Source organism: Gallus gallus, chromosome 1, assembly GCF_016699485.2.
Source record: "Gallus gallus isolate bGalGal1 chromosome 1, bGalGal1.mat.broiler.GRCg7b, whole genome shotgun sequence".
In the NCBI taxonomy this organism is placed as follows: domain Eukaryota; kingdom Metazoa; phylum Chordata; class Aves; order Galliformes; family Phasianidae; genus Gallus; species Gallus gallus.
In genome coordinates, this window is record NC_052532.1 from 138,133,193 (window position 1) to 138,146,822 (window position 13,630).

Genomic DNA, 13,630 nt, shown 5'->3' on the forward strand with positions numbered 1-13,630 from the left:
TTTTCTAAGAAAATGTGTTTTTGAAATGTTTGTGTGCTATGTTGATGTGAGACTTAGAAAAGCCTGCCAGGAAATTATTAATTTTGCTTTCAGAACAGACTTCAAATGTAGATAAGGTTTATGTCAAGCAACAAGGAGAAAATAAATTGGTTATTCAGTCAGCACCACCCAGCTAGCGAGCTAGTGCAATGTGTGAGGTAGGAGTCCATTCATGATTTAACTAAATATTTAGCAAAATGGGCAGACAAAAGCTTATGTTCCCTTCAAGAGCTCTTCCATCAAAGTAGGGTGGGAAAACTTTTCTCATCTGGGCTGCTCGTTGTTCTTAGAAATGAGAAATTTGGGTACCTAGCTGCCATTCGAAGAAAAGTTACGTATGTACATATTGTAGAACATTAGAATCAGAAGTGGTTGAGTGTTCTCCGGGCACCTCTTCAAGATGTTTTGGGGTAGGTTAATGGCTTCCTCACTGATGCATTAGATGTGGATTCACATCCAAGGACTCAGGCAGTAGAGTTATCTGACGATCCCCTAGTCTTTGATGAGCATAGCCTGACTTAAAGGTGATGGTTTGAATGTTACAATTTACTGAATTAAACATATATTTGTAATCTGTTTCTAGGTGAAGGTTCCAGTACCTTACAATTTCGTTAGAAGATTCCATTTGGAATCTTCTTTGGAACCTTCATTTTGGAATTGGAATTGCTCTTCACAGTGCCAAAAAAAAAAAAACCAAAACAAAAAAAAAACCAAGCAACCGCAAACCATCACCACCACCAAAATTCCTCTTTTATTCACATAGTTAGGAATCCAAAATGCTTTTGATGTTTTAAATGGGTAGTTGCATGAAGACTCACTGCATGCTGATGTACTCATTATAATTATGATAGGATGATTTTTCTTCTCACTGAATAACAGCTATTTGCTGACCCAAAGCAAGATGAGTTAAATGAGGCTTTTTGTAGTTCACATCGGTCAAGTGGGAGGAGTTCGTTTGACAAACTAACATAACAGGTGATTAGAAAGAAATCTGGTGGAAGTTTCACTACATATTTGACAGCTCACCATTGCATGTGTTTGTTTTTTGTATCTTGCAGGCTGTTTCCAGCTATGTAATGTTTTTCGGTCACATGAGATGGAAATTGACCAGTGCTTGCTTGAGTCCCTCCCTCTCGGCCAGCGGCAGCGGCTGGTGAAGCGGATGCGTTGTGATCAAATAAAAGCATATTATGAACGAGAAAAGGCTTTCCAGAAGCGGGAGGGTTATGTGAAAAAACTGAAACATGGAAAGAATCATCGAGTTCGTTTCAACCTTGCTGATATGATACAGGATGCCATCATACATCATGACGATAAGGAAGGTACTTAAGTATATGTTAATTGTTTTCTTTCTGTGTAGCTAAAAGTTTCATAGTAGAAGCCTCCATGTTCTGCTTACCTTTATTCAAGACAAGTACAGTTTTACCTGTTGATGACTGTAAAGTGATAAAAGGAGTAGAATAGACAGACATGCACTATGATGTAGCTTGTCACTGCAATGAATAAGGCATAAACGTTAGGAGATGAAACAAATTGACTCTGAGGTTAATATGTATGTAAACTAATAAATTTCAAAATCAGTTAAGACTGTTATCACTATTATGTGTAGCCTGTTACGTATCTGTGGGCCACAGAATTTCACCCAAGTTACTTCGAATGTTAACTTTCCATTTTTTTTAGCAAAAATCTGGAATAATTATTTCTGGTATTAGTGACAAAAGCCTGGCTAAAGCCATCATGGTCCTGATCCCAGTGGGTCAGCTGTCTGGTTCTGATATGCTGTTTGTTTGCTTTTGAAACACATTGCCTCAGTTTTGGGTTCAGTTTCCAGTTTCCTGGCACTGTTTGAATCCCTGGTGCAGCTGCTCGCTACCTGAAGAATTTTACGTTTTGCTTCTTGAAAGCAAACCAAGCCTTTCAGTCAGGATCTCTCAAGTTTTAGAAGCGCTCAGAAATTTCCATACTGTTGTGTGAGAGGGACGTAAGAGAAGAACTGATGCAATGGCTTTAGCAACTCTTTTGCAAGTAGCTTCTACAGCAGCTTTTTGAAATCATATTAACACAAAACAACCCTAACAGGTGAGGGTCTGAATGAGAGTTCCATCAAGGAACTGAATTGCCAAGTTTCTGTGATTTTTTTTTTCCAATTTACTTAGTTAGATACCGATTTTTATCTTTTACTCACCTTTACTCACCTTAATTTTAGTGGACATTTGCTCTAACTTTTCTGTGTTCTCAGTTTCCAACTATCTGTAAAAAACGAGCAGAATACTAGATATTACTGTTAGCATTCTGTAGAAGTCAGGTACCTCAGGCTGTTTTTGACATGTAGTTTTCTCACTGGTGTGCTGATGGAATATCAGCAGTGTTTTGTGTTGCACATACTGGGCCATGAGCTGCATCTGAATCAGAACACTGAATTCAGCGACTGCTGAAGCTGAACAGCGTGAGCAGAGAAGGGCAATACTTCAGGCAGAAGAGAATAAGGTGGGGAAAAAAACCAAGGTTGATATCCTGCTCTTGAAACAAGTAACAGCTCCTTAGAAGCAAGCAATTCAAAGTGCCCAAAGGTAACTGTCCTCTTGATGCCTGTGATCCTTCCGTAGGACTTTGGAACTAGTGTGATCCTTGTCTTGACCTGCAAGTGCTCATCTGTTGTGCTTTTAGGCAGATGTTCCCATTTCTTGTCCACCTGCCCACCTGCCATACTAAGAATTTTTATCAAGTGAGTAAACATAACAATTAAAAAAAGCAAAGAACTGAAATTCGTAGACACAGAGGCTGCTCTCTCACTATGGTTGCTGAGTGGAACATCCAACCATGACTTTAGTGAATGCATCTACATTAGGATTTCAGTTCAAATTAGACATAAGCTTTTGTACTAAATATCATATCCAAGTACTGTGTTTTGTCTTGCTTTATGGAGCATGGAAACTAAATTCCTTGCAGACAAAACTGAACTGGAAGATGTGCTCTGGGAGCGTACGTGATGACTACAAACAATAATGCATTTTCAATGCAGGCTGGGTTTAGTCTGAAGTAATCCTGCTGAAACAACAAGGTTGGAGAAGCTGGGCTTTTGGCACCACCTGTTTCTCTTGGTGTATTTATGCATATTTCAGTCATTTATTCAACATTCATTATTCGTCTTATACCTATTACTAAAAAGTGATGTGTGTAACCAATGAGTTAATTGTGATGGATCCTGACATTTGCTCTGCCTCACTGCAATTTCACATCAACTGTATCTGTGCATCTGGAGTGAAAAGGGGAATCTGAACCCTCCCATTCACTGGGTTGTAAGGCAGAAATGACTGCAATATAAGGCTGCAAGTGAGAATGAGCACACATTTCCTGGCTTTTCAAATGCTGCAGTATCTCTTCCAGCCCCTGCTTTTTGGTGCAACCACTACAGGAGTGTGAAAGAGATACTAGTACTGCATTAAGCAAGCAAAGGTGCAGTCAGATGCTAACAGCCATCATCTTTTCTTTCTTCTGTAAATCCATGTCTGGTCTGCAGGATGTGGATTTTACTGCATGGTGTGCTTGTTAACCACCAACAGCATTCCAGAATATGCTCTGAGTACAGGGAGACAGATTTTTCTCTTTGGAAAAGCTGGATATTGAACAAGAATTTCTTAAAAGTATAGATTAATCTAAATAAGTAGAAGAGAAGTATCCTAATATGAAGTGTTAATAATATTTTCATTACTTACTATAAACTGTCTTCTACTACATGAAGATAAATCCTGTCCTGTGAAAAGGTGGGATTCAAACTGATCTGAATATTGTATATTTTGGAGTAACCAAGATAAGAACTTGGTATGTCTTCAAAAGTTCATTTTTGTTTTTAATAGCAGGTTATTTTAATGTAGTCTGAATAACTTCTAGATATAACTTTCAAACTAGGCAATTTGTTTATAGTGAAATACGTAATAACAAGTGCAAAGACATCTTATGAAATGCTCAGTACTCAAATAGAATTTGGTTCACAAATAGAGTTTACTTCGCTGAAGCTGTTGGGTTGTGCCCTGTAGATAATTAATTATTTGGGCCTGAAGTGCAGTGGCTTTGAAGAGGTGAATTCCTTTCAAGGTGTAATGACTGTGAATGAGGCAGAACCTGCTGTGTAGAATGGATGGGCACACTGGTATCCAGAAAGAGCACTGCTCAGCCTGAGTGCTTTGATTTAAATTGCTGAATGTACACAGGCAGTGTTGTGATGGCATGTAAATATTTTTGTGCTGCTCTTACGATCTTTTGGTTGAAATTGTTTATGCATCCTCGAGTTTTGTGGCTTTCAAGGTGTGGAGTTTTGTAAAATGACACTGAAAATCTCAAAGTGAAAATTGGCAGATTCATACAGTTTTATTCCAGCTTAACCCTTGGAAGAGAGGATGTGATAATAGATTTATGAAAGAATAGACTCACTCACAATGTATTGCAGCTAGGCCTATTTTCTTCAATTTTTAGATCTATTCAGATTTTTTTTGCAAATCTTGGGCTCTTAAGGACTGCTACAATTGTGTACTTCCTCCATTCATTAAAGTGAAGCAGGTTCCAAGTCTGCTTAATTGTCTTGTCACCTGAGGCTGTTGATGAATCCTACAGCAGTTTCATTTGGTTTGGGGTTTGGTTATTTAAAAAAAAAAGTATGTTGGTTACATATATTGATTAAGTAGAAATGTGGATATACTGCATGCAGCTCATGGCAGAGCAACAAAACAAGGAGTTGGAGTGATTTAAAAAGGAACAGATTTAGACCTAGATTTGCGAGCAGTGATCACATTTAAGCAAGTTTGAATGTAGCTGTTAATAATTCAGAGAGAAAGAACACTCATTTTATAGGTGTAAATAAAAACAGATCTAGAATGTGATTTTTTAAAAGTTGTATGAGAAGAATATCATTTGATATAAAAATGAGAACATAACAATAGAATAGGGTTGGAGGTAGCTTCCCAAGTAAAAATCAAGGGCACATTTCTTTGGGATTACCTGAACTATATAGACTGTAACCTATTTGGGAGCAGTGAGGAGTAGTCTGGTTGAGTAGGCAAGTTGGATTAAATGAATATATATAAAGATGAATTGGTAATGTGACCAGTGTCAAGATTCATTTCACACCTGAGTCTGATTGGAATTTCACTCCTTAGGAAGTCACTGAGTTTGTTATTCATGAAAAATGCAGTATATCTTACCAAAATTATTATTGCAGCTGATACTGGGCACCAAACACCCATACCCTCATGTAGCAGGGAAATTGAAGCACTGGCTTTACTTTGTCATCTTTTGTGATATTCTCTAACCCAGTCTTTCCTGCCCTATCACCCAGATCATAGCACTTTCAGAAACGTTGTCTATTTAGTGTCTCTATCTTTGCTATGAAAACTCTTAAGTTGTAAAGCAGACGTGATAAATACGTGCTGGTGGGGCATGGAAAGTCAGAAAAAGAAGGTCGGAGAGCCTCAGTCTTTAGACAAAGGAGGCACTTCTGTGAAAATCAGCATTTCAAAAGGGGAATGCAGATTCCCTAATTTAATTAAGGCCCATTTAATCCTCTTCATAGCATTATGCTGATTCTATGGCACTTTGTGATTCTAAGTAGCCACAATACCGAAGTAGGTGGGTGTTTGCACTGATGCTGAATCTGTAATACACATTCTTGGTCCTTTATTTGGAGACTGAGGCCAGCTGTGTCTGTTTTATGCAACCCTGCCCTCTGCTTCTTCCCAGCCCTCCAGGGTTAACAACATGACCTGCGTTTAGTGTAGGGTGCTGTGGCTGGGGACAACCTTCCTCACCACTCTCTCAACAGGGGATGCCTGGTTTAAGCAGCGGAAGATAGTAATACCCTAGACCTGATAGCAGTCTTTCAATATCTAAAGGGGAGCTATAGGAAAGAAAGGACTGACTCTTTAGCAGGGTCTGTTGTGGTAGGTCAAGGGGAAATGGTTTCAAACTAAAGCGGAGGAGATTTAAATTGTGTATAAGGTAGAAGTTTTTAACAACAAAGGCGGTGAGGCACTGGCACAGGTCGCCCAGGGAGGTGGTGGGTGCCTTATCCCTGGAGACACTCAAGTTTGGTTTGGATCAGACTCGGAGCAACGTGATTGAGCTGTAGGTGTCCCTGTTCATTGCAGGGGGTTGGACTAAATGTCCTTTAAGGGTCCCTTCCAACTCAAGAAATTCTACGATTCTGCTGTAGTGACCACTACAGAAGGAGGGGCCCCCCAGAATGTCCTAGCCCCAGCAGCTTGGCTGCAGAGTAGTTGCTTAGTGCAGGGTAAAAGAACAGGGTTCCCAACTCACTTCCCACCAAGATATCAGTATTGCTAGCTGTTCAAAAGATTTTGTAGTGTCATAACATTTGGGAGGATTGGGATAACCTATATAATCAGAAGTTTGAATATTACTGGTTATTTTTCATAAACACTGTGTAATGATAAATTTTGGTTACATTAATTAAAAGGGATAGTAAGGGGAAAAAAAAAGAGGGTACAAGTGAAGCTGGTCATGATACCATAAATCGGTCGATCATGAAACTCTCGTAAGACTCAGTTTGGACTGTTAGAAAGAGGGCATTCTTTATTCTTGGTGCTGGATGCATGAGAAGATCCTTTCACCTAAATTGTGCCTACCTTGTGCAAAAGATCTTCAGCTTATATACATTACTTGTGTTACGTATGCAAAGGTTTTTTTGGGCAGTATGTATGTATTCAATACTTCCCCCGGAATCACTAACATATAATCCCATCTCCTTGTACATGCTCAGTCTTTTTGTGGTAATGGTCTTCTGGGGTCTTTGGAGGAAGTCAGTAGTCTTCCTCACTGTATTTACTAGTTGAACCTGGTCTTCATGCATGCTCAATTAGCTCCTTGCCTTGATAGCACAATGTTTGCTTTCACAACTTCCCTTATCTACTTGATGTAAGGACTTGATGGTGCTTCTGATCTGCTCCATAGGAAGAGTTCAGCATATCATCCTTATCTACTTGGTACAAAGACACAGACTCTTCCTGTTATCTAAACAAACTGCAGGGCTATCCATGAATGAACATTAGCAAGCTTAACAATATCTCTGTAATGTACATCAGTACTGGAGTCTGATTGGCATCCTCGTAATTTCTGGTTATGAAAAGGGCCCAGAGATGGCAAAATCTGTTCAAAAGAATGTGTCTTTAATTTGAGGTGGCAGAAGAGCTCACCATTAGCTTTTGATAGTTAGGAGAGTGTGTCAAAGATGTGATGGTGACACTTCTTATTCTAACACCACAAAACTGACCAGAAAATAATTTGGAACAGAGATAGAGGTTAAAACTGAGCTGAAGTAAAGAATGTCTTTATTTCCTTGCACTGTTCTTAGAACTGACTTCTTATTTTTATCTTATTGCCATAGGCTTGCTTGTGCTTTACGGGTCTATCTTGTTCTAGTACTAGCAGCTTGTCTGGTTACATACAAGTTGGTCAGGAAAATAAAGGGTTGGGCTGCCTGTATCTGGCAGACATGTTAGTGTTAAACTTAATTCCTTAAAGAATGGGTTTGAGAGTTGTCAGCAGTTTTCAGGAGAACACAGAGTGCCAGGATGAAGGCAGGAAATGGCAGATTTGCAAATGTAAGACCCCACTGGGTGAAGACTGCTGTCAGATGTACCTGCTGAGCATGCTGGCATAGTGGTTAGGATGTGAGGCTCTGATCATGCCAGTGCCTTGCTTTAAAAATTCACCAAAGCCTTGCGTGAGGATTGCATTTTTTCTGTGTCAGTAGTTCAGAGGTATCTTCTGTAGACACAAGACTGTGTTTACTAAAGACAGAGAGCTGCATTAATATAACAAATTTCCTGAAAGGCAGAATGAAGTTTAGGGAATATTCAGTATGTATGAAATTAATCAAGCACACAAATAAAACTTGATATCCTAGCTGTCCCTGAACTTTATGAAGGAGCTGTAAAACAGATGTGTCAAATCTGCCAAATGGAGTTCTTACTGTTAAACAAGAGGTTTTTTTTATGTTTGTTTGTTTTGGTTTGTTTTTAAATTAGACAAATAAACTCCATTGTGAATTGAAAAGGAGGAAAATAGGACCTCTGTGTGAAAGTTCTGGTCAGACTTCTATGCCACCCCAAATTAAAGTAACCCACTGTGACTTCCACCTTGAAACATCTTCCTGACTTATTTCTTATGATTAATAATTAATATCAGCTTCTTTCATTCCCTTCTCCTCCCAGAGGTACTTACATTAGCATTTCTTCTGTATACTGTTTGTCTCATTTGCAGCCTTCTGAATAAATGGGTAAGATTTTAAGTGTTATTATGAGAAATATTAAATGCATGGAGTGTTCTACTACATATATAACTGTGTTATACTACACCACAAGCATAAAGGCCAGACAGAAAATTGCAATTTGGTGAATCAGAATTATTAGGTTGTGTAATCTGAGCAGCCTTTCGTGGCTCTCTGCTGTGCTCTGGGATTTTACACTTTATTTTAAGAAACATTCTCCCTTTCACCAATAAATTCAGGATTCACCATTCCAACCCTAAGCAGCATAAAATAGGAAGTATTTATAGTGTGCTCAACGTATATATGTACGAGATCATGACAAAAGAAAGGCCCCAGATTGAAAAATGGAAATCTGGAGCCAAAATGTTTATTAGTAGGAAGTAAGACCAATCCAACTGTTATTAGGAAGCTCTGAATAAGAAAATTGTGAGGAGGGATGAAAAAAAAATATCAATTTAATCTCAATTTGAAGAACTAAAAGCACAGCACAATCAGGATCATGTGAAGTAGAACTACAGGGCAGGTAAAATTTGAGAGGTCAGATGCTGTGTATTTTCCTACCTGAAGTTGCTCTGTCCCTTTAAAATTTAAAACACAGATATATATTTTTCAACTTTTTCAGTACTTTTAAGAATTGTACCAGTATTATTTAATATACTTTAGTTTTATGTTAGAGTTTACTGTAGCCACCCTAAACTTCACCTCTGTTCTTGGTTTTTCTGTTCCCCCTTGAAAAGCATGTGGAGTTCACTGTATATGTAGTGGCAATAATAATCAGGTGTTTTGCCCCTACAGATCTATTTTGTATTTTATAGTCATTTTCTTTTGAATCAGAGGATAAATTTGTAAATTAGGATAATCTAAAAGTGACTGTTGCCAAGCGGGCAGAGTGATCTCCTGGGTGGCAGCCCTTCCCATGGCAGGGGATTGGAACTGGATGGGCTTTGAGGTCCCTTCCAATCCAATCCATTCTATGATAAGTAATGAGTTACTGGGATCTGTTTTAGAAGATAGCACAATGTGCATATATGATAATTTATACAATTTAATATTTAATGCCCAATCCTGAAGAGACTTGAACACTAGACTCTGACTAGTGGAGTTTAGAGACTATTCAGTGCATATGAAATTAATGAAGTGCACAAAATTTTTCCCAACTGGGGGGTCTTGGAAGGAATGAAATGTGTACTGTAAATGAATATATTGACAAGACTGTCTAGTATCTGTGTTCTGTATTGGCAACTTATATTTCTCTAACTGTGGGAGAGACAGCTGACAGTCAGACGTGCTGTCAGTGATTTAACCTGCTCAGTGTATAGAAAGATGAAGCAGTATTCAGCTGTCTCAGTCCAGCTATTGATGAAGAAGCTTTTTCAAAGGCACAGAAGGTAAAAAACATTTCAAGCCACTGCAAGCTTCTCCTCCTATACGTTCTGCATGGTTTTTAACCTTGTTGAGCTCCGTGTGTGCTGAATTCAGCAACATGAAATCTTTTTGTTATAATGCGGGGAAACAATGCCTTTAGTTATTGGGTAACAGATGTTAAGTAATTAAAACAGCCCATTTCAAAAGCAATCATAAAATCACAGGGAGATGAAATTTGAATACATTTGAATTCCTACAGGATTCCATATGTTCTTTTTTTTTGGGGGGGGGGGGGGGGGTCAGCGTGTTTACATTTTTAGTAACTTGGTAAGGCTGAGATGAGAACTGAATGTTAAGCTACTTTTTGCTTGACAAAGATACATAAGACTCCTGATACACAACATATATTTTATTGCAGAAAAAAGATATAATGTCTCACAAAAATGAATGATAGGCTTGATGCTATAGATTTTATTTAGCATTCCTGTTCTTCCTGTGGACTGCCTTAATCCCAGGACTGTGTCCATTTACCAGCTAATTTTCTTTCAGTCCTGCAAGCTCCCTAGGCTATTTCAGCTCAGTTTTTGTTTTAACACATGCCCAGAACTACCTGAGCTGAACAGCTATCTTCTGTCTTGTAGCTAGTAGGAAACAAGAAGCAAAGCATCCCTCCACACCGGGTCCTCTGGAGTTGATTAGGGACATTCACACCAAATGTGTGAGGGAGTTTAGCATCCAAGTTCGTTCTTGAACCTTGCTCCTATGAAGCCAGATATGAACACATTCGGTTGACAGGAAATCACAGTTTTATTGTTTGCCCCTACTACAACTGTAAAGCATAGAATTTATGAGGAAACCTTTGTAAAAAATGCACACATTTTACTAAGAGTGTTATTCGTTGACTTTTGAATACTTTTCCAAAATGTTCAACTATTTCTTGTGTAAACTGTGATGCTGTGCTTCTGTGAGAAGTCAACGCATAAATGAAGCGTGACTTTATATGATCAGGATCTAAATCAAAAGGCGTGTCCAATTAAAATATTAAGAAAAACTTCACAAGGCCATTACCCTTACATGTCTCCATCTTTTTAAGAATATATTGTGGTCTGAACTGATAACCTTTATATAGACATCCATCTGTGCTTATTTCGGCTTAAGCCTACCAAGCTCATTTATATTTTCATGTTGGTGTTTTTCTCCACAAGATCTTTCTTCCACATAATAACAACAAGTTTTCCACTCTGGCATGCTCTGGCACCCAAATGAAGCAAGAAACCCCAAGGTTAGTCACTCACAAATTCACTGTGATGCCAAGAAACGATTGTTAAGCCACTAACAAACAACAAATGAGCATCTGGCATTTTTCCTAATTATTTCAAAGGGGGTCTAGAGTTGATTTTGCGGAATTATGCAGTGGGAAAACGTATGTAAAGCCACAAATCAGCAGCATCCACATTCCATGTATTGTTAGAAGTCACAGTGATTAAAGATTGCTGTGACTACGCAGAAGCTTTTTCCATGCAATTTGCTGTTGATTTCTTTTTAAATGTATTTGTTGTGCTTCAGATTGATTTCCAGTAATGTTTAAGTTTGATGGGGAAACTTTTCTGTGTTCATCTTTCAGTAGCACTTATATTAAATGGAAACACCTTAAGGTAGTAGAAATTAAGATGCAAATTTACAAAATTCAATGGAGAATTATTAAAAAAAAAAAAAGACAACAAAATTTTAAGTCAATAATACAGGTTTTTGTTTTTTTTTAACCAAAAAAGAACCAAACAAAAGAACTCTGCACTTTTACTACTTCCTTAAAAATATTATCAATCAGTTTTCCAATTCTGGAAGGCTTTTCCAGCTCTTTATAGACTTATGTTGTTACACTGGAGGAATATGTAAGTGTGGGAAAAGATCTCTTTTTTGAGTATCTAAATGAGGATGCCTGATTTACCTCTCATCTGCTTACTGAGAATGAGAGAAGGCAACCAGGCAAATGAATTTAGTGAAAAGCAGCTCAGATGCAATTTGTTTGGAGATTTTGGTAATTAGAATAGCTATAAGTGGAGTAACTTGCTTGAGAAGCTCTGAAGGTAGTAGATCTTAAATGAATACATGAATTCTCGTCTATACATGAATTCTTCAATGAATTCTCATGTAACTAGTGATAGGACTAGAGGGAATGGCTTCAAGCTGTGCCAGGGAAGGTTCAGGCTGAACGTTAGGAAATATTACTTCTCTGAAAGGGTGGTCAGGCACTGGAATGGGCTGCCCAGAGAGGTGGTGGAGTTACCGACCCTGGAGGTGTTCAAGGAACATCGGACACTGTGTTGAGGGACATGTTTTAATGAGAACTATTGGTGATGGGTGGATGGTTGGACTGGGTGATCCTGTGGGTCTTTTCCAACCTTGGTGATTCTATGATTCTATGATTTTAATGCAGGAAAAGGAAATCGCTAAGTTCTGTCTTTTTAGGCTTTTTCTGTTACTCAGCAATTTGCTTCCTGAATTGCAGTACTTTTTGTGGTCAAAATATATTATGGGTAGTGCCAGGTTTAACACTACAGCACCAAATGGATTTTCATCCACAGTAAAAATGTGAGAATAGGAAGGTGAAATAATAAGCAATATATATGAGTGTGTGTTTGACACACAGAGGATGCTTTTTTCTCAGTGCACAGAGATATTGTTTTAACTTGGTGTGCAAGGCTTTAACTGTTAAAATCCTTTTCACTTCAGACTGACAGTGAACAAGCTCTACAGCTATGAGAGAGAAATGAATAAAGAGCTTATATGGCATAATGAATAGACAGCTGATTTTTCTTGATTATTGTTATTTGCAGCCATCATAGTAACAGGTTATTATGGTAGAGGAACTGAAGCTTGTAAGAGTACAATCAGTGAATGTACGGGAATGGGTAATTTGGCTTTTGTTTCTGTGTGAATTGCATCTGAGAAAGGAGGTGGGAAGGTGAGTAGTTAAGGTGAAATTGACAATATTTCTAAGTGTCCTGCTTTAAATAAGGATTTAAAGCATATGTAAACAGTTAAAGTTAGAATTCAGGCAGTCGGCCTCGATCTACGTGCTGCTTCCTTACCTTGATCCTTACCAATGACTCTCTATTACATTGTAGTATGTACGTGACCTTGAAGCACTCGTACTATGATTTTACATGGGAAACAATGAAATGATTGCAGGGGATAATTTCTCACACCATGCGCTGTTTAGGGTTCTGATTACATTCAGATTCAAAAGCCAAACACGACAGCTGCAGCATTAAATCATTGCGGTAGATTCTCAGCTCAACTGCTGGCATGTAGTGGTAGCTTTTTTCTGGACTTCCACATTTGTTCATTAAGAATATGTAAAATATGACCTGTCGTTTCAAAGCTGGAAGCATCTGTATGAATTTTGAATTGCTGCTCTCTTTTGTGATCTGCTAAGGAAACATTCTATGAGAAGACACCAGCTGTCATAACATACTTCTTAGTAACTGCCGTCTGAACTTCACTGTGTTCCTGCATGGGATGGTCATTTGACTTGTTTTGTTCTCAAAGCCTTCCCTAAGACTCCTATAGGTACAAGTGTTCAGAATGGTACAACTCATTACATCATGTGTTGCATCAAATTTACATAATGTCTGACAGGACATCAGAGATGTCTCATGCTGTCCATTTGTGCAAGGAGACATTAGGCTTTGCACATCTCATGCATTATATTAGGAAAGAAACAAAACTGAGAGGTGTGGGTGGAGTAGAGAAAAACTACTAAAAGGTTGTATGATATTCTCAGTTGTTTCTGGCAAATTGTAAAGGGCTGTGGTTGAATTCTGATATTGAAAAATAAAAATAGTAAGTGTGGCATGTATGCATCGACATTCAACTTCTCTCCGTTTTAAGAGTCTAGAAATACTAGGAGAAAGGAATGACTTTGCATATAGGTACAGTGTT

General features: G+C 38.3%; 1 protein-coding gene across 3 annotated transcripts in view; it reads left to right on the top strand.

The window, feature by feature from the left end:
• The window catches only part of MYO16 (myosin XVI), a 366,647-nt gene that overhangs the window by 90,737 nt on the left and 262,280 nt on the right, over positions 1–13,630 (top strand). For all 3 annotated transcript variants that reach the window (XM_004938536.5, XM_040662650.2, XM_416950.8), the window contains exon 2: positions 1,098–1,361. In XM_004938536.5, the coding sequence (XP_004938593.2) occupies positions 1,136–1,361 (226 nt within the window). In that variant the 5' untranslated portion in view covers positions 1,098–1,135. The remainder of the gene's footprint in view (positions 1–1,097; positions 1,362–13,630) is intronic.